Source organism: Schistocerca piceifrons, chromosome 9, assembly GCF_021461385.2.
Source record: "Schistocerca piceifrons isolate TAMUIC-IGC-003096 chromosome 9, iqSchPice1.1, whole genome shotgun sequence".
NCBI classification, from domain to species: domain Eukaryota; kingdom Metazoa; phylum Arthropoda; class Insecta; order Orthoptera; family Acrididae; genus Schistocerca; species Schistocerca piceifrons.
The window spans coordinates 62,400,299-62,426,177 of NC_060146.1; the positions used below are offsets into that span (position 1 = coordinate 62,400,299).

The following is a 25,879-nucleotide window of genomic DNA, read 5'->3' on the forward strand; positions in this document are numbered from 1 at the left end:
TACACACTTATTTCACCTTTATTTATGCTTTCTGCTGCTGCCACTTGGTCAGCAATTTTTTTTTTTTTATCTATCGAATTAAATTATAATTACATATACATAACAAAAGAAGTATACCAATGAGGAATCTTTTTGCTGTGTGCTCTACAAGACATTATGAGCGATCATGTTTTAAAAAGTTTTTCAACAGAAGTACATTAATTATCCAAATCCTAGAAACTACTGCCAAATTGCATAATTCTTTTAGTCCTGGTATTACAACTGAGCTTCACAGTACTTTTTGGGAACAGAGAAAGGTTACTGACAATGAAAGCACTCGAGTACCTTTATTGTAAAACAGCTGTCAAAAACCTTAGTGGTCTTGTCTGTTACAATATGCTTCCGTACTCTGAAATTGTTAGCTGTTAGTTGAGTTTCTGGGGGGAAAGGGAAGGGGGGAGGGGGGGGAGGGATGGAGATATATATATATATATATTCTGTGATCAGTTACATTTAGAACTAATTGGAATAATGCAGTTCTCAATTTTTAGAACATACAGGTGTAACCAAGTGTATTGCAAATGTTGCTGAATTAAGGCACTTCCCAAAATTTTCTGCATCATGTCTCCTGTGCCAAGCACTGTATAGTATTTACTTTGTCGACTTCATTTGTGGGTATTAATATTTTGTATTGCTGCATCTGCACTGATTACATCCTCATTGATCCAATCATTCAATTTCGGGGTAGTTGATTAATTTCATGTATATCTTTTCTTTCTTTAGAGTTCAAATTTCTTCCATCAAACTACTTCTACATTGGACATTCACGTGCAGTGGCAACTTTCTGTCTCTACGAATTTCTGTCTGTAACTTCTTAGCAATTTATCTAACATTTTCACACCCTTTTTTACTTGTTGAGCTCAAGGTATAATTTTCTGTAAATAGTGCTGCACAACTTCACTGTATTTGAAGAAGGGCATCAGAGAACCAACATTGGGCTACAATAATGTGTATTTATTTATGAACAACCAGTTTTGGTCAAACAACCATGATAAACTCATGTAGTCAAACTACCATTTTCAACTCGCAGATTAACATTATGCCAGGTTAAAGTAGGGCGTCAAATATGTGTATCGGATTGTTGTTACGGGAACGTCTGGCGAGCAAAGCTGGAGGGGAGTGGAGGTGCTGGTAACATTGCTAAAACTCTTTGTTAGCAATCGTAAATGCAATGTGGATCAGTGCATCGGAAGTGAGCAGACAGTAGATGGCACATGTCGATGAGCCATACAGCAGAGAGGGTTAGGCAGGCTAGTGTAGCAGGAAAACTCGGCAGAACTGCAGACTGGTTAGTGGTGGTCGCTGCTAGGCTGTCCAGAATCATGGCTCATCCTGTATTATGGAGGCAGTGGCAAGTGCTGGCAACCCCGTCTGTCTGCAACAGCAAATGCTCAGTGTTAAGAATCTAACAGCCCAACATCAAGTTTGCTGAAGAGCCTTGTTTCTGTGTTTCTTGCAAAGGTCTGGAAAGGAGACCAATGGCCTGGTACAGCTGTTGTCATGCAGCAGCCAGTCTAAGTGCAGAAGCTTCCTGAAGGTTGTCCTGCTACCAGGTCATTAGCATGCAGGCACGGCTTTTACAGAAGAGTCGGCGTCTGCAGACCTGCAGTGTCAGCAGGTGCGTTGTCCAACATGCTGACAGATTGTGATGTGGTTTCGATTCTGGGCAGGCTGCCTGCCATGTCGCTAGAGCTTTAGCTCATCACATACATAATTTTTAATAATTAAAGTAAAGCTGGTGTCAAATACGTAATTATCAGTTCCAGCATGTTACTTATACATACATCAATTATCATAACACATTTCTCCATCAATCACTAAGTGCACAAACTGACAATCCATTGAACGTTCAGTAACTTACTGACTGGAAAGAAAAATGTATAAAATAATGGACACACGTGTAAGTGACAAATGCTGCAATTGGTGATAATTGTATATTTGACTCCAAGGAACCTTACTTTGACCTGATGTAATATAACACTGAGAGTTTAAGACTGTCGCTTGACTAAAACTGCCTGTCCATGAATAAACACAAATTTCAGCAGCTTAAGGAAGGTTTTCTGATGTTCTATGAAATTTTGTGGGTCTTGTTGGTGGCAATATGTGTACATATCCACAAAATGTTAATCTCTTTCTAATGTCTGCTCCTTCCCAGAACTTTTATCTGCAGTCACCTTCCCTGCTATTTGGGCTGCTTTTTATTTTTATTATTAATTACACAATGACTGCCATTAAGTTTTCATGCTTTTGTAACATTATCAATTTTTTGCTTTTACGTGACTGAATTTTATGTGATCCTTTAGTACCATAAATTTCAGCCTCTTCCTGAAACACTCCAGTACCAGGAATGTAATAACCCTGTCCAACTGTTCCACTACCTTTTTTCATCACCTATAACAGAAAATCTGCCCATGCATTTGCAGCAGCATAGCATATTTACTTTACAGGAATGGTCTAATCATTTGTTTCAACTCCATTTCTCCTCATTTTAATAGCAGCCCTATACTCTTTACCTTACCTGGACAAATCTTATTGCTCTTCATTGTATACCTTCCAGGCCTTATATCAGATGAGACTGATATGAGACCCATAAAGAATTGTATATACATGAAGCCTCATCAAAGAACAGTATGCCTCTTTTCTGCCTTCCTTGAACAGCCTTTCAAGATTATCACACTGCTTGGAATATAACACTATTTGCCTTAAAACGTAATATTCTTACAAAGAGAAAAATGCTATTTGCTGTCAAACTTATCTCATGTATAATAAAATAATTTTTAAATTTCTCCAACTGTTCCACTACCTTTTTTCATCACCTATAACAGAAAATCTGCCCATGCATTTGCAGCAGCATAGCATATTTACTTTACAGGAATGGTCTAATCATTTGTTTCAACTCCATTTCTCCTCATTTTAATAGCAGCCCTATACTCTTTACCTTACCTGGACAAATCTTATTGCTCTTCATTGTATACCTTCCAGGCCTTATATCAGATGAGACTGATATGAGACCCATAAAGAATTGTATATACATGAAGCCTCATCAAAGAACAGTATGCCTCTTTTCTGCCTTCCTTGAACAGCCTTTCAAGATTATCACACTGCTTGGAATATAACACTATTTGCCTTAAAACGTAATATTCTTACAAAGAGAAAAATGCTATTTGCTGTCAAACTTATCTCATGTATAATAAAATAATTTTTAAATTTCTTTCCTTAGCATACAGGGGTAAAGTTTGTCCTATTCTGTTAATATCATAACAACTGAAAACTCAATGTTAATATTTAAGAGAGCAGTATAACAGTGGTATTTAATCTGCTAATGGTTAGTAATAAAAATATACTTATGCAATCCTACTAAGTGAAAGCACAGAGACATGAAATAATGGAACAAGGAACATAGTTGCTTCAAAATGGTAATATCAACAAACCAGATAAAAGCATCACTGACACATATTGTGATGCACAAATTAGCTTATTACATGACTTTTTTTAATGTGCTATTTGCAAAGTCTCTGTGGTTGCATGGTTGTGAAATGACAAAAAGTGATGAAAACTTAAGTTGAAGAAACCAATAAATTATGAAGCAGAACTACTTGCCAGTAATTCCTATCAGAAACTGGAATGTTCAGTACTGCCAATAAATATGCAGACGTACCGAGTGACACATTATCCTAGTTGCATAAACCAACAACTCCTTCCATTAGGATAAGAGAGGGGTAGGTTAAACAGTAAAGGACGTCATTCAGATCACGGGATGAGAAACAACCTTTTCTGAGGTATCACAACTTACGGTCCGAATCATACTGCAGTCTCAGTGACACAAACTTCCTACTTAACCTTTACCAACCTATCCCTCCCTGTCCCCTAGAGTAGGTTCTAAATCTAAGGTAATGGGTGACTCACATTTTCGTATTGGCAATACAAAGCATTCTGACTCATTCAGGCTTCACGTTTTACAGAAAGTGGAAAGGAGAAGAGAAAAGAACAGTGTGGAGAAAGTGGTGAAGGGGGGAGGAAAGGTCGAAGGATGCCAGACAAAGGGGGCCATAGGTGGAGAGGCGAAGGGTTACGAGTGACCAGGCTGGGTTACGAGTGACCAGGCTGGGTTACGAGTGACCAGGCTGGGTTACGAGTGACCAGGCTGGGTTACGAGTGACCAGGCTGGGTTACGAGTGACCAGGCTGGGTTACGAGTGACCAGGCTGGGTTACGAGTGACCAGGCTGGGTTACGAGTGACCAGGCTGGGTTACGAGTGACCAGGCTGGGTTACGAGTGACCAGGCTGGGTTACGAGTGACCAGGCTGGGTTACGAGTGACCAGGCTGGGTTACGAGTGACCAGGCTGGGTTACGAGTGACCAGGCTGGGTTACGAGTGACCAGGCTGGGTTACGAGTGACCAGGCTGGGTTACGAGTGACCAGGCTGGGTTACGAGTGATGAGGGAGTGTTACCAGTGACTGGGGGGAGGGAGGTTTAGAATGACAGAGAGGCGAGTCTGCAGGGCGGCGACGGGGTGGGGGAGGGGTCGCAGGGCGGCGCCGGGGTGGGGGAGGGGTCGCAGGGCGGCGCCGGGGTGGGCGAGGGGTCGCAGGGCGGCGCCGGGGTGGGCGAGGGGTCGCAGGGCGGCGCCGGGGTGGGCGAGGGGTCGCAGGGCGGCGCCGGGGTGGGCGAGGGGTCGCAGGGCGGCGCCGGGGTGGGCGAGGGGTCGCAGGGCGGCGCCGGGGTGGGCGAGGGGTCGCAGGGCGGCGCCGGGGTGGGCGAGGGGTCGCAGGGCGGCGCCGGGGTGGGCGAGGGGTCGCAGGGCGGCGCCGGGGTGGGCGAGGGGTCGCAGGGCGGCGCCGGGGTGGGCGAGGGGTCGCAGGGCGGCGCCGGGGTGGGCGAGGGGTCGCAGGGCGGCGCCGGGGTGGGCGAGGGGTCGCAGGGCGGCGCCGGGGTGGGCGAGGGGTCGCAGGGCGGCGCCGGGGTGGGCGAGGGGTCGCAGGGTGGCGCCGGGGTGGGCGAGGGGTCGCAGGGCGGCGACGGGGTGGGCGAGGGGTCGCAGGGCGGCGACGGGGTGGGCGAGGGGTCGCAGGGCGGCGACGGGGTGGGCGAGGGGTCGCAGGGCGGCGACGGGGTGGGCGAGGGGTCGCAGGGCGGCGACGGGGTGGGCGAGGGGTCGCAGGGCGGCGACGGGGTGGGCGAGGGGTCGCAGGGCGGCGACGGGGTGGGCGAGGGGTCGCAGGGCGGCGACGGGGTGGGCGAGGGGTCGCAGGGCGGCGACGGGGTGGGGGAGGGGTCGCAGGGCGGCGACGGGGTGGGGGAGGGGTCGCAGGGCGGCGACGGGGTGGGGGAGGGGTCGCAGGGCGACGACGGGGTGGGGGAGGGGTCGCAGGGCGACGACGGGGTGGGGGAGGGGTCGCAGGGCGACGACGGGGTGGGGGAGGGGTCGCAGGGCGACGACGGGGTGGGGGAGGGGTCGCAGGGCGACGACGGGGTGGGGGAGGGGTCGCAGGGCGACGACGGGGTGGGGGAGGGGTCGCAGGGCGACGACGGGGTGGGGGAGGGGTCGCAGGGCGACGACGGGGTGGGGGAGGGGTCGCAGGGCGACGACGGGGTGGGGGAGGGGTCGCAGGGCGACGACGGGGTGGGGGAGGGGTCGCAGGGCGACGACGGGGTGGGGGAGGGGTCGCAGGGCGACGACGGGGTGGGGGAGGGGTCGCAGGGCGACGACGGGGTGGGGGAGGGGTCGCAGGGCGACGACGGGGTGGGGGAGGGGTCGCAGGGCGACGACGGGGTGGGGGAGGGGTCGCAGGGCGACGACGGGGTGGGGGAGGGGTCGCAGGGCGACGACGGGGTGGGGGAGGGGTCGCAGGGCGACGACGGGGTGGGGGAGGGGTCGCAGGGCGACGACGGGGTGGGGGAGGGGTCGCAGGGCGACGACGGGGTGGGGGAGGGGTCGCAGGGCGACGACGGGGTGGGGGAGGGGTCGCAGGGCGACGACGGGGTGGGGGAGGGGTCGCAGGGCGACGACGGGGTGGGGGAGGGGTCGCAGGGCGACGACGGGGTGGGGGAGGGGTCGCAGGGCGACGACGGGGTGGGGGAGGGGTCGCAGGGCGACGACGGGGTGGGGGAGGGGTCGCAGGGCGACGACGGGGTGGGGGAGGGGTCGCAGGGCGACGACGGGGTGGGGGAGGGGTCGCAGGGCGACGACGGGGTGGGGGAGGGGTCGCAGGGCGACGACGGGGTGGGGGAGGGGTCGCAGGGCGACGACGGGGTGGGGGAGGGGTCGCAGAGCGACGACGGGGTGGGGGAGGGGTCGCAGAGCGACGACGGGGTGGGGGAGGGGTCGCAGAGCGACTACGGGGTGGGGGAGGGGTCGCAGAGCGACTACGGGGTGGGGGAGGGGTCGCAGAGCGACGACGGGGTGGGGGAGGGGTCGCAGAGCGACGACGGGGTGGGGGAGGGGTCGCAGAGCGACGACGGGGTGGGGGAGGGGTCGCAGAGCGACGACGGGGTGGGGGAGGGGTCGCAGAGCGACGACGGGGTGGGGGAGGGGTCGCAGAGCGACGACGGGGTGGGGGAGGGGTCGCAGAGCGACGACGGGGTGGGGGAGGGGTCGCAGAGCGACGACGGGGTGGGGGAGGGGTCGCAGAGCGACGACGGGGTGGGGGAGGGGTCGCAGAGCGACGACGGGGTGGGGGAGGGGTCGCAGAGCGACGACGGGGTGGGGGAGGGGTCGCAGAGCGACGACGGGGTGGGGGAGGGGTCGCAGAGCGACGACGGGGTGGGGGAGGGGTCGCAGAGCGACGACGGGGTGGGGGAGGGGTCGCAGAGCGACGACGGGGTGGGGGGGGTAGGGGGATTGCAGAGAGATGGAAGGGTTAAATAGTGACAGCATGTGTTAAAAAGTGATGGGGAGGCTGAAAGGTGCAGGGGGAGCTAAAACGTGGTGGGGGATGTAAAGCTGACCAAAGGAGGGTGGAGGGTTAAAAACTGTTGAGGGTGTTAAAAAGTGATGGTGGTTAGAAATGATGGGGAGAGTGTAATGAAGAAAAGTGAAAAGGGTGAGAAACAACTGAGGAAAGATGAAAAGGATGAGTGAAAACAGGAATGGGGGAAAAAAGGAAAACCACCGTAAGCCACAAGGCATGAAAATACTAGCAAATATAGAAAAGTTTGTAAATACCTGACATTAAATAGAAAAGCTGGTAAAGTTGCAGCAGCAGGTTACCTTTCTGAGTCAGCACCATCAGCAATGTCAGCCTCCCAGTCTTCATTTTCCAGCGGAGGTGGCTGTACGTATGTTGACTTTGTACAACGTGGCCTGTGCAAATATAATGGAGGCGAATCACAAGGCATGTCAGATCTACTTATTATAAAATATTATATTATTCTTTTTCTAGTGCCTTTCTCCTGCACTGGCACAGGATCAGCGTGGTTTTTGACGGATTTAAGATGTTTAATTTAATAGGATGTGTACCCGAACTTCTGCGCGTAGCGATAATTATGTAAACGAGAAAGGAAGTTTTATAAATGTCTGTGAATTGTGTAACTGAGACTTGGGTTGGGTACCAGCCTGGTATTCACCTATTGGGATATGGAAAACTACCTATACATTGCATCTAGGCTGGCCAACACACTGAACCTCATTGTTAAACTCCTGGGCAGATCTGATCTGGGTTCAGCGCAGCTCCCCATCCTGGAAGCAGTGCTTTAACATGCACAGCTATTTTGCTGGGTATTATTAAATTTCCTATTACAAAATGATTACAATTGCAATATCAGTAATTTTATTTTTACAAGTAAGGACAATGTGTAATCTACGACTACATACACACCCAAGAACCACAAAAGTGCAGGGCTCAGAATAGTTCCCACTGTAACATATACTACATTTTCTTCCTGTTCCATCAGGGCATGGAGCATGGGAAAAGTTATTGCTTAAGTGCCTGTGTACACTAGCAGTCCCTAGGGCACAAATAAAGAGGGGGCTGAAGACCATCTTAACATTCTATTTTGACACTTTGCAATCGTGCTTTGTGGAAAAATTTAGGCCTACCTTCAAGTGCTGTCAATTCATATTTGTCAACATTTCAGTGGCATTCACCCACAAGTCAAACCTGTGACCATTCTTGCTGCCATTCTTTAAATGTGTTCAGTATACCCTGTTAGTCCTATATGATACAGTTCCCATACACTTGGGAAATACTCTGAGATGGTATGCTGTCTCCTTTGTAGACTGACCACATTTTTCCAGTATCCTGCCAATGAACCTAAGTCTACCACCTGTCTTGCATATGACTGAGCCTATGTGATTATTCCATTCCATAATATTTTATATTTCTGAACATCTGAAACAAGTTGCCAATGTCTGCACGGCTTAGGGTATTTGTGCAGCTTTCTTTACACAGTATTTCATTACAGACACTTGCATTGTCTGAAATGTAACATTCTGCATCGTCCCTAGCATGTAATTCTATCTTCTCAATCCAATAATAAATTTATATCTAAAAACAAAGATGATGAGACTTACCAAACAAAAGCACTGGCAGGTCGATAGACACACAAACAAACACAAACATACACACAAAATTCAAGCTTTTGCAACAAATGGTTGCTTCATCAGGAAAGAGGGAAGGAGAGGGAAAGACGAAAGGATGTGGGTTTTAAGGGAGAGGGTAAGGAGTCATTCCAATCCCGGGAGCGGAAAGACTTACCTTAGGGGGAAAAAAGGACAAGTATACACTCGCGCACACACACACATATATCCATCTGCACATACACAGACACAAGCAGACATTTGTAAAGGCAAAGAGTTTGGGCAGGGATATGTGTGTGTGTGTGTGTGTGTGTGTGTGTGTGTGTGTGTGTGTGTGAGCGCGAGCGTATACCTGTCCTTTTTTCCCCCTAAGGTAAGTCTTTCCACTCCCGGGATTGGAATGACTCCTTACCCTCTCTCTTAAAACCCACATCCTTTCGTCTTTCCCTCTTTCCTGATGAAGCAACCATTTGTTGCGAAAGCTTGAATTTTGTGTGTATGTATGTTTGTGTTTGTTTGTGTGTCTATCGACCTGCCAGCGCTTTTGTTTGGTAAGTCTCATCATCTTTGTTTTTAGATATATTTTTCCGACGTGGAATGTTTCCCTCTATTATATTCATATCAATAATAAATTTACTTTGATATTTCATAAAACTATTTTCTCATTCCTAAATCTAGGTGTGGTATCGAGACAAATGCTTTTCACAACTCAATAATGACCATGTACCCGATTGCCTCAATCTATGGCTTCGTCATGTCGTGATAACAATTTGGTATTTAAATGACTGATGTTCTTGGATTCCACACTGGTGGAGGTCATACAGTCCAATGTACATCACAGATTGAAATGAGAGAATAACAGTTATGTTGGTAAGAATGGGAGGGGGGAGGGGGGCAGAGGGGGCGGGGGGGGGGGAGAATAGGTGCATATCACACAAATTTTGTAATTTATTTCTGCACCACAATGTGTGTGGAATGGCCCTAACTATTAAGATAACATGTGTTTTACAAATAGCCAGTAACTTAGAAACCACTAAACAGTAAGAATACCGGTTTTGCTATTGGTGTGTCCATATAGATCATGAAGAACTGCAGTGACATGTGCTCCTGTGAATAGAGTAGCCTCTCCTGAATTATGTTAATTAAATTTGTATTTAAACTCAGTTGTTTGGAGAATTAATCTCAACCTACAAGCTTTCTTTGCTTCATTATGTTGTATCACCTGGCTAATGCTTGAAAAGCAGCCACCAACCATACAATCATGTATTGTGGGTTGCCCACAGCTCTGGCTCGCTAATGACACTTCCTCAAGACCAGATGAAAACAATCCACATCAACAGACACATGTGTCACGTAGCCTTCAACCAAACCTCCAGCAGCTGCCACAGTACCGTGTGGCACCAGCCTCACTGCCAAAGCCACAGGGAACGCTGCAAATGGCGATGCCATCGCGGCACTACTTCGCTTCATCGAGTCGTCTGCTTCATGCAATATCCTTCCCCAGCCAATTATTTAGGTCACCACCCAACTACCCTGCTGCCAGTTCACACTCCAGGCTTATGCTGGCACAATCAGAGCTCACATTGGCAAGCCAATGAGGAGTGTCTCGCTGCAGTGCACATTAACTTCGAGCATTCTCAAATTCGACACCTCGCTGGACTTAAGTCTTCACTGCCCTCGAGCAGCCTCCCACCTCGTGGACTTTGTTTTGTAAGAAGATTCAGTGTGCAACATCAGTGACTTGCAGCTTGAACAAAGTAATGCAGACTGACGTCCCCAGGAAACTGTGTTATTTTATTCTGATCATTAGACTTAATAAAAGTACAATTGCTCCTTGTTACAGGGGCACATCAACACAATGTGCGAACCACAGTCCGGCCATCCGTTCACCTCAAAAACAAATTAAAATGTTGTGAAAGTTTCCGACGTAGTGCGCTCTGATCACAGACTTACAATTCGGGAGATGGCTGATGAACTTAATTTAAGTTTCTATGTACTTCAGTCAATTTTAACTGAAGATCTTAACATGCACTGAGAGTCCGCATAATTCATTCCGTAAGTAGCTTACAGATTAACTTCATAAAGAAAACTCTGTTTTTAACATAAAAGTATAAAAAAGGATAAATATATGTATCCAATTTACAGAGTGCCACAGAAGATGCTTTATAAATAAAAGCGAAGTGTGTCTGGTGTAACTCCTTTTTAATTACATTGCAGTCAGCTCAAGACAGGTAACATATAACAACAGAGCATTCCAAAAGTATTGTCAAGTGACCAATACCAAGTTGAAGTGGCCAAAAACTGATTAATTGGACTAAAAATGACCCAGATTTGTTAAATCGGGTAATTACAGGTGATGAATCATGGGTATATGGATATGATCCTGAAACCAAAGTGTAGTCTTCACTGAGGAAGACTCCAGGTTCACCACAACCGAAAAAAGCACGGCAAAGTCGGTTGAAGGCGAAGACAATGATGGTAATTTTTTTTCGATTCTACCGGTATTGTGCATCATGAATTTACTCCTGGAGGACAGACAATTAACCAGGATTACTACAAATGTGTCCGTGAGCATTTGCGCGAAAAGGTGCGGAAGAAAAGGCCTGCATTGTGGAAAGACAGGAGTTGGGTGCTACACCATGACAATGCTCAGATCCAAAACGATTACTGCATCACGCTATCTGGACATTCTTCGTGAATTTGTGGCGGTACAAACTGCCTTAGACGACACTGCGAACACGTCGTGGTTTATGCAAGATGGTGCCCGGCCACATCGCACGGCCGACGTCTTTAATTTCCTGAATGAATATTTCGATGATCGTGTGATTGCTTTGGGCTATCCGAAACATACAGGAGGCGGCGTGGATTGGCCTCCCTATTCGCCAGACATGAACCCCTGTGACTTCTTTCTGTGGGGACACTTGAAAGACCAGGTGTACCGCCAGAATCCAGAAACAATTGAACAGCTGAAGCAGTACATCTCATCTGCATGTGAAGCCATTCCGCCAGACACGTTGTCAAAGGTTTCGGGTAATTTCATTCAGAGACTACGCCATATTATTGCTACGCATGGTGGATATGTGGAAAATATCGTACTATAGAGTTTCCCAGACCGCAGCGCCATCTGTTGTTGAAAATTGTAACTACTGTAATTTCGAAAGTTTGTCTGCCTGAAAATGCACTGTTGTCCCAAGCATATTGCAACAAACGGTGTATTTCTATCGCTGCTCGTTTAGTTTTTATTGCCGTTTCAAATATACCGGCCATTTTTGAAACACCCTGTATTTACACACAATATTACGGACCACTGAAGATGCTTCACCTTCATAAAGCCAAATGTGCTGGGTGAAAAAAGCCATGCGTTTTCTTGTAGTTGTAACAACAGAACGAAAATACTCTCAGGAATTTTAAAGGAACTATGCACAATATGGTCACACAAATGAAGAATTTAGAAGTTCTTAGTGTTACAGCCGATGCACCCCTATGTCATTCCACAAAATTTCTGCAAGATGTTTCTTGTGTTCATCTTAGTGGCAGTTTACAGCAAGTGCTCTTCCAAGCTGAGTATTCTGTCAGGAGTGACACTTTGATGTCAAGGACTTCTGTTATGCAGTGAAACACAGAAAGTTGCAATATAATTCATCTGTTACATTTTCTGGTCCGAAGAATAACTGAAGTTTTTTTTTTGTGCGATTCCAAATCTACTGCAGCTGCCCAAGTAATAGGTCACATATACAGAAATGTGTCAAATTTTTATTCACAAAAAGCTCTTAAATTTCTATCTCAGTTGTTTATATTCATGAGCATAGCGATGCAATTGGTTTTATGGGAAACCTAAGTGAAACTTGCGAAAACTGACATCAAAAGTTCAGACCCCTCCAAATTTCGATCACTTTACTCTAAAGACAATATAATTTTACTGCTGTATTTTTTCTAAATTAGACAACACTTCTCATGAATTAATCCAATCAGTAATTAAGATTTCAAATAATTTAAAAGGAAAAGGAATTAATTCAAGATGAATGCCATACTCTCAAGTATGGGATTTCAGAAGCTGCACAGCAATAATGTTCCAGATACTTCTGTGAATTACTAACCTGAGACTTTTTTATAAATCAAACAGCAAAGATTTAGAGTCTTTGCCAAATAGTAGAATGTAACTTAATTTCAAAGCATTGTGTAATTTCTGAATTCGTATCATGCCTGTACATTTGTCTTTAAATAGCCACCCTGTAGTATCACATCGAGAGAATTTGGTATGTCCTCGTATTCTCTGTCTTATGATGCCTGTGCAGAAGTGGTAAAAGTGTCAACAAGGTGGAAATGTTTTTTTATCTTTGTTAAAAGCTAGTAGTGGCCAAACGTTAACTTCGCTCATGTTTTGAAATGTACTGCATTTTTCTTTTAACGTCCGATCTGGACAGACTAAGAAAGCTATACATTGTTTTGTATGTTACAAATTACAACGGTAATATTGACACTCAAAGATATAGTGGCTGCAAGCGGCAGCAGCGATGCTAAAAAAGAGACTGTTGTACATTGTATCTCTGGCTTTGTTAGCCGACTTAGATGTTTTTTTTTTTCCCCATTGTCTACCTTGGAGGGACAGTTGTATGAAAGGGACAGTCCACCATTGCAATCAGAATTGTGACTTTAATGTTTGGTGTCTATATAGAAAAGGTGGAAGGATTAAAAGACATTGTATTTTGAATGAGCTCATCTTGATGAATAAACGGCAAATGTAATTATCGTCAAAGACAACAAAACAGGAAAAGGGTATTCATTCTTTTAAAAATCCAACACTTCACATGGGACATTATACAGGCCGAGTCAGGAGGAAAGGTACATGCTTTGAGACACGCTAGTATTAAGGATTCTAAACAAAAAACTTCATATGGACATGGTTTCCGAGATAGAACACGTTTTTCTTCAATAACTCGAAAACCGCACACTCCAATGAAAACGCGTATCAGTACACAAAGTAAATTAAATGTGCAACAAAAAATGTCCTATTTTTTATTGTCAAGGACTAACAGTTTGCGTGAAGTGATCGTGAGAATATAGGAAACCTCGCAGGGGTCATGTGCGCTGTAGCGTAAGTACGTTTTGTAGGACAGTTTGAGATAGTTTTCCTACTTGATAGATGAAAAGTGTCCTGTATCGAAATGTTTTTCTCAACTTCCTCTATACTACTGTGGTACGTTTTAAACAATGACAATGAATAATACAGAAAATAAATAGAAATGTACATTAAAAGTGTTCTATCTCTGAAACCATTTGGAACAGGGCATATTTCCACATCAAATTTTTTGTTCATGCTATCACCTGTCAAAAAACGTACCTTTCCTCCTGACTCGCCCTGTACATGTTTAAGTTTTACCAGCAAGATTTACATCTTGTCCAAAAATAATTTCAAGAGCCTGCATCGAATTTATAACAACACGGATCAAAACCAGTGACGAGTGACATTTCATCTTTCCTCAAAAGTAACATTCAATAGCCCCAACGTGGATTTATTCTCGCTACGACGACTAAGGGTCTGCTGTTATTTTCATTCCCCTCCCCCCCTCCCTTTTTTTCCCCAAGACTGTGCAGAACCATACAAAATAGCCGATCGCTGCAGCTGTGGAGTCCTGGGATCGACATCACTGAGATTCAGAAGAATTCTTCCTCCAGTGAATCTCTCTTGCTGGAGATACAAAAATTCTTAGAAAAATCCTGCAATTAACTTCACAAACATTCATAATATTTTTTTTCTGCAGTCAACCTGTACAGTACATATTCATTCAAGAGAGAATTAGTACATTATTGCAATTAACTTGGGGAAGGGATATTATAACCCCTATCCCAGAATTGGCAGTCTGCATCCAGGGAGCAAACACATCATCATCATCATCATCATCATCATCATCATGTCAGTATGAATAATGAATGGCTAACACACACCACGAACACCTCTACGTCAAATCATGTATGGTGTGCAATTGGGTAACATTTAGGTGTTAGTAGAGCATGCGCCTGGAATTATTCAGTGAACATTTATATGACCATCCACATTGCTCCATTAACATCAATGTGTCATTTCGCTCCATAGTGCACATTTCTGTGTCAGCCAAAGTGAGGTACTGCATCTCAATGTAATACATGTGATAAGTAAGACCAAGGATACGGATCGGTGTCTAAAGACTCTCAGATGAGCCAACGGATAAACAGCCTGCCTGTGGTAATGATCTAGAAACTGTGTGTGCTGGACAGTGTTATGTAGGCTGGTAACAATATTGCAAACCCTTTTATGTGCACCAATCCAGTCTTATTTCTGACATCATATATTCTGCCACTGTGAACTTTAACCAAATCTTTGATGTTGCTTAGCAGTCTGAGGATTCTCCTTCCTTACGGGATTACAAAGAAAGAAATGCACTACTATTTACCTGAATATACTGTGAATTGTGAAACCAGAACTGGTCATCAACTATAATACAGTGCAAATATATTGGGATGAACCATCTTTCACCCTTTCACTGGTACAGACAAGCTCTCTACATTCCATGGCGAGACAGCTTTTCTTATTGCTGTACAGATCACCAAATCCTGATGCCTGTGCCGAAAGAGAGGATTCTGACTGATATGAATTATTTATCATCCGATTTTTCGAAAACTATTAGTTGAAAAAATTTGATCTTTGCTCGATGAATAACTGAATTTCTTTTGAACGGCTTAAGATATCAAAACAAGATATTTTGCAAATGATAGTGCACATGAGGCAAATAGGTTGTATGATGAATACTCTCAAACATTTTCATTCTCCTAGCTATTGAAATAACTTGTCCACAGCTGTGAGATGTCAACAACTCAGAACGCATTTAGATGTCCAGAGCACTGCAGAAAAATCCAAATGGCACACGATTCAGTTCTCAGTAAGTTATTTCTGTTTGACTAGATGTGAAACTTCAACATTCTTCAAAACCTGCAGTCTCAGATGTTTCGCTCCAAAATATACTTTTATTTCTTTGTTGGGGAACTTGTTCAAATGGTTCTGAGCACTATGGGACTTAACAGCAGAGGTCATGAGTCCCCTAGAACTCAGTACTACTTAAACCTAACTAACCTAAGGACATCACACACATCCATGCCCGAGGCAGGATTCGAACCAGTAAACAAAGCGGTCACGCGATTCCAGACTGAAGTGCCTACAACCGCTCGGCCACACCAGCCGGCGGGGAACTTGTTGTTAAGGTGGAACAGGTGTCTTTTATTTTACCAGCACTTTGCTGTAACCTTCAGGCATGGGAGTATTTGCCACCAATTTGTAGGTCTTTGGTCAAGACAGACTCAGTAATACCCAGGTCTTTGTGGTTTGCAGCAAGAGCCTTATCATCAGTGTACCCAAATTCCTACAGGTTGTCTATGGCATGTCTGCTGTATACAGAAGAGGCACTAGCACTGATCACTGGAAAAGGCCACTATTAGGCATCATTGGAGGGCTGAACTTATTCCGTATCAGAACTTCGAAGATTCTACTGCTTAACACAGCTCTGATGAGGTTTCCAGTTTTAAGACATGGTATGACTACAAGTTTTAACATTACTGATTGCCTCCACATAGTGTTACAAACCACAGTTAAGTCCATAAATACAGTAGACGTCATTTTTGTTTTGAAATACTGCTTCAATAAAAGTTGTCTGTGAGAAGACCCGGTCAGTGCAGCTGTGGTTTGGGTGGAATTTTGCCAGTTCAGCAGAAATTTTGTGGCTGATTCTGTTATACAGTATTCTTTCCAAAAGTTTATACACTGTGCTAAATAAAGCAATGGGTCGGTAGCTTTAGCCTGCCATTTGATTTTCCTGCTTTTAAGAAGGCTACGATCTTTGCTCTTTTCAAGTCATAGAGTTTGTCACCAGTTTGGAGAATATCAGTAAAGACACTACCAGACTTATTTCATACTTCCCACAGTGGATTAGGAATTCTGAATGGATGCCATTAATACAAGGTACCATCCCTGCTTTCATTTCTTTGAGAGCTGCCGTAGAGTAATCTGACTCACATTAACAAGCTAGTTTGAGAGCCTTCAATTTGTTTTTGAAATTAACTGAATGTGATCAAATCTTACGAGTTCTAGAAGTGGACACAATGTTGTTTGCTACTTGCTTGTGAGCAACAGCCTTCTTCACAATGGCTGGGGGTTGGCATCTCCAAATTTTCTCACCTAGAACCAGGCTTTCCTGCTTGAGGTTGCTCATGCTAGTGCACTTTTAACATGCTTTGATCCTCCTTGGCACACTGTCCACAAGGTGGTCAAGATATTGCTGCTCAAGCCTGATCCATTCTCTGATGACCAAGTGTAAGGTTTGCTGTGGTATAGCACTGGACGTTTCCATAGGTCCTGAGAATGTTCAACTGGTTTCATTTCAGCAGATACTGAAGGCCATTCCATTCAGTTGACTCCTGCACCCCCTACAGCAAAGTGTTCGCAATGTGAACATGATGGGATCTTTCGTTATCTCTAAACACAAACTCATCACTGAAGTGGTGACCGCATAGATGCACAATCGACTGACTGATCTTGTTGCAATACTACACGTAGAAGTGGCCCACCTCCCTGCCTGAATATGTGGGACTGGATGCCCAAGGTATGACTTTGTGCCTGGGCCGTCTACAGACTTCTCTCCGGCAGTCTGGAGGCGCCACACAAATCCTACGCTCATCATGACAGAGCACCAAACAACTGTAAAGATGTTCCCTTGCCCATCCTCTTAGTGAACTATGGTCCTGGGGGATTTATACTGATGAATGTAATAGTACCTAAGGGAAAAACTCATTGGCCTGGAGATGGCTGCAATGGATTGACAGCACAGAGTTTGCTGGGGAGGGAGGAGGGGCAGTGGCGCAGCACCCTTATTCTGATGCACTCAGCTCAATATACCTAATAATTTGCAAGTAGGTTTCATCCGCTGGAGTTGTTGACACAAAAAGTCTGAACAAAGCAACCTAAGGTGGTCTTACATATGTTAAAACTGTCTACGCATTAGGGCTACTACGGTGATATATTTTTTGTGAAGTGGGTGTGTATCTGAAATGATAATGGTTAACCAGCTCAACATTCACATCAACAAGTGTGGAGAAATCCGCACTCAGGCTGGCTGTCTGAACCAACTTGAAATGAGTTATCAAACTAAAGTGGCTCTCACCTCACCAAGTGTAACGCAAAGTGGGCAGACACACTACTCCGGCAGTCTGTTTACAATTTTAAAATAAGATCTCAAAATTATTCAGTTTAATTACATTATAATATCCTGAACCCTTGTTCTAATAGCAGTAAGTATACTCACCGAATGTTACTATGGACACAAGAACATATTCTAGTTGATTACACAATGAAAAGTCCAGGTTGGACATCAACAATATTATGCAAAAGGGTAGATCGCTACTCAAGAAAAGATGGCTCATTAATATGCAAACACGTCGAACAGAATCAAAATCTGGAGTGGAACGGGGAAAAGGAGGGATAGCTGGGTACGGGTGGAGCGGAGGAAGGGGGGTGGGGGTGGGGGGGTTGGACAATGCATGGCGGGGCATGCTGGGCTGAATTGTTGCAAGACCAGGTCGTCAGTAGGCTGCTGGGGAGGGAGCGACACCCTGTGGCACAACATGCAGCCGAATGTAACATGCTTGATTTCAATGGCTGCTTCACAACACAGGCCATCTGCATCCTCCCCTCCACAATCAGCTTTTCTGAACTATGCAGATGGGAGCCAACAGAGTCTCTGCTCCCAAAATCATCCTGACTTCAACCTATGGAAACCTACTGTCTCCACACCATCCATCCCACAGTTTCTGCTTCACCTGTCCCATCACCTCCTCCTAATTCACATCCCCTTAGCCACATTGTGCACCATTCTCTGCCAACGCACCCACCAGTCTTTTTCCCTTGTTTGTGAGTAATCAGAAAAAAGTAATAGAAGTAATAGTAATACCACCATCACCACCACCACCACCACCACCACCACCAATAATAATAATAATAATAATAATAATAATGTGGAAGAAATCTGTAAAAATTACTAAATTCATGTGGACAAACATTCCAAATAAAAGGAAGAAAAAAACCGACAACAAATGAAGTTAACAGAATGGTTAAAATTACTTGGAACAGGTTTACAAATAAAAAGAAATTATATTTACGCATATTAACGTAACAATGACAGTAATTTTCCACAGGGGACAGTGTGTGTGTGTGTGTGTGTGTGTGTGTGTGTGTGTGTGTGTGTGTGTGCGCGCGCGCGCACACACACATCAACTTGGTGTGGACACGTTAATGGAATGGGAGGTGACAGGATGTCAAGACAGGCTCATTAAATGACAATAAGATGAAAGATACCAAGAGGAAGATGAATTGGTTGAGGGAAGCATTGTCTGATTAAGCGAGGAGAAGAGTGAGACAGCGTGGAGAGAAACAAAAAGAGGGAGGACAGGAAAAATCGGAGGGGCTTACATTCTAACCAGCCAGCAGCTGGAAGCTGTAGAAGACCAAGATGATATTAATTTTGGATTGCCTTGTGTGTCATTGCCTCCTCTGTGAGACCATAACGCGAACAGCAGAAACAACACAATACCAGAAAGAAAAAACTACTAACGGTTGGGGCAGCAATATAGTCCCTTCCTCTTCTGCAGTTTTCAAGCTCGCCTCTACAGCCATCTTAATCATCTTCTCTTCAGTCGCACTGGCCAATTCGTCAGCCTTCTGCAGCTCACTATCTGATACTGGCTGTTTTGGAAACAAATCCACTCCTGGTCGCTGCAACCACACGTTGACACGCGTGGGGAAGGGAGCTGTAAGAAGAACCACAATCCTATGTTAGATGGAGTCCTCAGGCATTCTTCACCTCCAGTGGCTAACAAGTTAAATATTAACTATCCACATGGCAGAAGATACTAAAAAAACATACATAAATGCTTTCGTTACAAATCTCACATACAAAGCTTTTTGAATTCATTCAACACAGTTTCATCGGGTTTAAATGGGGACTAAATTAAAAGCTTTAAATAGGAAAGTATGTTAGAAACTTTCCATTCTGACATTGCGGGGAAAAAGGAAAATAAAAGCTTACCTTTTAACTCTTACATTAAGATCCATGTTTCTTATGCAGTCAACTGCACAAAGAACTTGATATAATTTTTACCATATTGTATCAATGCAGTATGTTCTGATACACTTGGTCATAAGTACCTGGAGTGCAGTCCCAAGCCCATAAGCTGTAAAGCAAGATCTTCCTCAGATTCTAGTTCTTTAAACAAGACTCCTAAAGCAGCCCAATAGTAGTAGTGTGAACGCCTCAAATCTGGGAGCATTTGTGGCCAACCTTTTCTCTAATGTTTGTTCAAGATGGAAAAATACGCAATATGCTGAGATGCCATGACGATGAAGCATGAATGTTCAGTGGACATCTTCCAAGATGATCACTCCTTTCTGCAGGCAAATCAGGTACTGTCCATCAGCTGAAACGAATGCATCTGACAGATTGGTTGGTTGGATGGATTAAAAGAGGGAGAAAGGGACCAAACTATGAGGTCATCAGTCCCTTGTTCCGAATAAAATGATGCCACAAGTGTGAGAATAAAATAAACAAGACTGACAACCCAAAACAGAATGAAAGAAAAAACCACAACAACGATGAAGGGCAACAAACATGTAAATGGACAAAAGAGGACAAGAAAACAACAAAATGCAAGAAACAGGATGAAGAGATTAAAACAACAAGGAGATTACCATGGCTGGCTGACCATGAGCATAAAAAAGGTGAAGCCAGCCACTCTGCAACACATTGAAACCTCCAACTTAGAAGCACTAGGGTGGAGGACACAGCGGGACAAAGGACATGTGCTAAAACTTTGATCAAATGATAAAACCCACCCTCACGAACAAAACATAAAAATAAATCAGCCGATGAGGCGTTGTCAGATAATATTAGAAGCAACAAATCCAGTAACCCAAGATTTTATCACTGGGCACTCAAAGTAGGACAGTGCACCAGAATATGAGCCACTGTCAACCGGGCGCCGCATCGACATTCAGGCGGGTCTTCACAGCGCAGGAGGTAACCGTGGGTCACCAAAGTGTGGCCAATGTGGAGCCGGCAGAGGAAAACTGATTCCCTGCGAGAGGCCCACATGGAAGTCTTCCACACATTCGTAGCCTCTTTAATGACACAGTTTTCTGTGAGTACTGTTATGCCATTCCATCTCCCAAAGCCGAAAAACCTTACGGTGCAAATCAGAACGCAGGTCAGATTCAGAGATGCCTGTGAATACACTGCTGTCATCAGGCAAGGAATGCTGCTCAATAAGACCTCTGTGGACTTAGGTGAAGCCCACATGACCATCAGCCATCAAGCTCTCAGTGTAAACCACTTCAGAGCCCCGGAAGGTGTCAAGAATTGAGAGAAGTGACATTGGAGAGCAGCAGGAGTAAGTGAGTCCTTAGGGTCATGCGAAAGGTCCAAACGAATCTGCAGCCTAGGTGTATACCATGGAGGTGTATATGGACGGACCTTGATGGAAGGTGATAAAGGGAACGACTCCAATTGAGACAGAAGGGATCGTACGCGAATCTCAATCGTTAGCCCTGACCTGGGCCGCTGATGCGGGAGATGAACTGCCGCAGGTGGAAAAAGGAAACAGTAATTAGGATGCCCAGGAGAACTACGAATGAGTGCAACATAACTGGCGAGCAGTTGTGCACGTCGGATCTGTAATGGCTGTAATGGAGGGACTCTGGCCTCCACCAGGACACTGGTCACCGGACTCATTCTAAAAGCTCCCGCCGCTAGACGAATGCCACAGTGGTGCACTGGGTTTACACGCACCGCCGAGGGTGCTGCTGAACCATAAACCACACTCCCATAGTCCAGGTGGGATTGAACAACTTTGTAGAGCTGCAGCATAGTAGAGCGATCTGCACCCCAGTTGGTGTTGCTCAGGCAGCGAAGGGCACTGAGGTGCTGCCAGCACTTCCGCTTAAGCTGACAAAGATGAGGAAGCCAAGTCAATCGGGCATCGAAAACCAGTCCTAAGAAACAATGTGTGTCCACTACAGTTACTGGATCGTCATGAAAGTAAAGTTCTAGTTCTGGATAAACAGTACGACACCAACAGAAGTGCATCACACACGACTTAGGGGCAAAAATCTGGAAGCCTTGGGCTAGAGCCCATGATTGCGCCTTGCGGATGGCTCCTTGTAGGTGCCACTCAGCAACAACAGTACTGGTGGAACACTACGAAATACAGAAGTGGTCTGCATACAGAGAGGGTGAGACGGACGGCCCTACAGCTGCTGTTAGACCATTAATGGCCACTAAAATAGTGATACACAATACAGAGTCCTGCAGGACACTATTCCCCTGGATATGGGGGGAACTATGGGAGGCATCAACTTGGACATGGAAAGTACGGAGGGACAGGAAATTCTGGATAAAAATCTGAAAACCTCGGAGACCCCACCCGTATAATGTGGCAAGGATATGACGTCGCCAAGTGGTGTCATACATTTTGCGTAGATCAAAAATGATGGCAAAAAGGTGTTGGTGTCTGGAAAATGCTGTTCGAATGGCAGACTCAAGGGACACTAGATTATCAGCGGAAGGCGCCCTACCATGGAGCCAGTAGGCCACGTTGACTCCAGGACCCAACCCAAACACCAACACACCATATGTTCCAGCAGCTTACAAAGAACGTTGGTGAGGCTGTTGGGCCGATAGCTATTCACATCAAGTGGGTTTTTACTGGGTTTGAGCACCAAAATGATGGTGCTCTACCACCATTGCAACAGAAAGATGCCATAGCACCATATCTGGTTGAAGATGACAAGGAGATGTTGATTGTAGTCAGACGAGAGATGTTTAATCATCTGACTGCAGATCTGATTCGGCCCAGGAACTGTGTCAGGGCAATGTGCAAGGGTGCTGAGGAGCTCTCACTCCCTAAATGAGATGTTTTACGGTTCACTGTGGCATATAGTGAATGAGAGGACTTATTTGCACAGACTTGGGAAGGTGACGTATGGCACCCAATAGTCGACACATACCTCTCTCAACACTCCTGTTTCTGCCGTTTTATAAGCTGGCATACACGGGCACGGAGCTGCTTAAAGGCTACCAGATACTTTAAGAGAGGGTGCTGCTTATGTTGCTGTCGAGCTTGCCGACACACTGTAATTGCCTCAGGGACTTCCGGTGACCACCAAGGGACTGTCTTTCGCCGAGGGCACCCTAAAGAGAGAGGGATCGCAGTTTCTTCCACAGAAACGATTGTGGTCGTCACCTGCTCAACCACCACACCGATGTTACCGTGTTTGGGAGAGTCAACAATGACATCAGAGGCGACAGTTTCCCAGTTCGCCTTGTTTAAAGCACATCTGGGCAGGCGTCCGTGGGGCTGACGCTGGGGCAGTGACACGAAGATGGGGAAGTGGTCACTACTACACAGGTCGTCCTGTGCTCTCCAGTGGATAGATGATAGAAGTCCTCGACTGCAAACTGATGAATCAATGGCCGAGTAACTACCTCGAACCACACTGAAATGTGTAGTGGCCCCAGTATTTAAGAGGCAGAGGTCGAACAGAGACAGTGAAGTTTCGACATCTCTGCCTCAGCCAGTAAGCACGGTGTCACCCCGCACAGGATTATGGGCGTTAAAATCTCCCAAAAGTAGGAAAGGTTCAGGGAGTTGATCAATCAGTGCAGCTAATACATTCAGGGGTACTGCGCCATCTGGAGGAAGACATACATTGCAGACAGTAATTTCCTGCGTCATCCATATTCTGATAGCCAGAGCTTCAAGAGGGGTTTGAAGAGCTTAAATTTGGTCTACAGTCAGAGTTTAGGACATTAATGCAAACACCACCCGACACTCGATTATAGTTGTTACGGTTCTTATAATATCCCTTATAGCCACGGAGGGCAGGGGTCCGTATTGCCAGGAGCCAGGTTTCCTGGAGGGCAATGCAGAAAGCAGGTGTATAGCTTAAGAGTTGCTGTAGCTCAACCAGGCGGTGGAAAAAACTGCCGCAATTCCACTGGAGGATGACATCATCGTGAGGTGTGGAACATTCAGTGAGGCAGTTTACATCTCAGGGTTACCTGCTGCCACCGACTTTACGCCTGAGCAGTCCATATCTATTGTGTCTGAGGATCCAGCGAGATCCAGGTCCTCAGCGGACGTCAGAATCTCCACCCCATCCTCAGAGCTTTTAGGTAGCGTGGTGGGTGGTGTAGGTACCACCTGAAGTTCCTTGTTCCCTGGCTGGGAGGACTTCACTGAATCAGTCTCTGGGACTGAGTGTGAAGCCTTATGACCAGCTGCTTTTGGGCTCCTCAGTCACTGGTGGGTGTCATCTTTCACACTAGCAGAAACCCGGGAAGGGAGGGACCGAAGGGACCCATTCCTAGCGAAAGGAGCGGAGAAGCCTTACGCTTCTCTGACACGGAAGTGTGGACTGAAATCCCCGATGGTTTGGGGGGGGGGGGGGGGGAGGGTGTTGCTCCTGAAGTAGGTGGTACAGGAGCAACAGGGAGGGAAGTGCCAGCCACCATCAAGGGGGCAGGTGTAGTCTCCCAGTTCTAAGAGGCAACAGGAATTCAAGGAACTGATGGGGCTACAACTGTTCTCGTAGCAGCGGCATATGAGCAGGTCATAGCCACAGGATGTAGGCGCTCAAATTTTCTCTTAGCCTCAGTGTAGATCAGTTGGTCCAGGGTCTTATATTCCATGATTTTCCTCTCTTTCTGTACAATCCTGCAGTCTGGCAAGCAAGGTGAATGATGCTCTCCACAGTTGACACAGATGGGAGGTGGGACACATGGAGCATCGAGATGCGATGGACGTCCACTATCACGACAGGTGGGGCTGGAAGTACAGCGGGAAGCCATATTGCTAAACTTCCAGCACTTAAAGTACTGCATCAGGGGAGGGATATATGGCTTGACGTTACAGCAGTACTCCATCACCTCGACTTTCTCGGGCAATGTGTCACCCTCGAAGGCCAACATGAAGGCATCGGTGGCAACCTGGTTATCCTTCGGACCCCAACAGACGCGCAGGACGAAATAAACACCTCGCCCACTCTAAATTGGTGCGTAGCTCTTCGTCAGGCTGCAAAAGAAGATCCCTCTGGAATATAATACCCTGGTCCATATTTAAGCTCTTATGGGCCGTGGTGGTAACAAACATCCCCCAACTTGTCACTAGCGAGTAATGCCCGTGACTAGGCAGACGATGCTGTTTTGATGAAGACCGACTCTGACCTAATTTTGGACTAGCCCTCCACCTTCCCAAGCTTGTCCACCAAATGCTCCACAAAAAACTGAGGCTTCATGGACATGAAAGGTTCCCCATCAACTCCCGTACATACGAGGTACAGGGGCGAATAAGCTTCACTTCCATCCTTAGCCTGGCGTTCTTCCCATGGTGTGGCCAGGGAGGGGAATGACTTGGGGTCATATTTCTTAGCACTGTAGTTAGACTTTTCCCACTTAGAGACTGCTGGCGGCGGACCACCAGCAAGAGATGACGTACTACACTTCATGGCGTGTCATCTGCCCTGACGCCACCCTCTCCACCCAGGGGCCCTCCCCACAGGTGCCACCCAGCTGCAGCAAAGGCCACCTGGCAAGATGGCCATTGCCGGGAGTCCCGATGCCCCAGGGCGACGGGCATCTACCCCTCGGCATACGTAGGGAGTTAATGACACAGCCATCAGCAGAGCGATCCCTGTGTTGTCAGGGGGCTACAACCAACAGGGTAAATGGTGGCCCCACCACAATGGACTGGCTACCGTGTTGGATACGGGCTGTAAAGAAGTCCACGGTCATCGTCGGCACAGGAAGTGACACTGCGTAGTGCATTGTGGAAAATGCACCCACGAAGGTGTCCTCGCCCAAGAGATGGAGAATGGGTGGGATTGGAATGTTACAACGAGAAAGTGGGCTGAAGATCTCAATGCACAATGGACACGATGCACCGTGTAAAGTGCCCTTCCCCAATTGGCTTGCTCATCTGGAAAATTCTGAAAAATGGAGGTCAAACCCTACACGAGACCGTCACATAAAGGCCGAAACATGTGAGACTCCTTTTAGTCGCCTCTTACGACAGGCAGGAATACCTCGGGCCTATTCTAACCACCAGACCGTGTGACAGAAATGCGGCACTGAGTGATGTGTGCATCATGATGTGCTCTAGAGCAGTACAGTACCATAGATGCCAAGTTTGGAAAGAAGCTATCACTGACAGGGTCAAGAGAATTGGGGACGAAGGTCTGGGAGCCCTC

General features: G+C 46.4%; 1 protein-coding gene across 3 annotated transcripts in view; it reads right to left on the bottom strand.

Annotated features, from left to right (window-relative positions):
* The window catches only part of LOC124717025, a 152,579-nt gene that overhangs the window by 14,523 nt on the left and 112,177 nt on the right, over positions 1-25,879 (bottom strand). For all 3 annotated transcript variants that reach the window (XM_047243679.1, XM_047243680.1, XM_047243681.1), the window contains 2 exons: positions 19,194-19,389; positions 7,252-7,344 (listed from right to left, as the gene is read on the bottom strand). In XM_047243679.1, the coding sequence (XP_047099635.1) occupies positions 7,252-7,344; positions 19,194-19,389 (289 nt within the window). The remainder of the gene's footprint in view (positions 1-7,251; positions 7,345-19,193; positions 19,390-25,879) is intronic.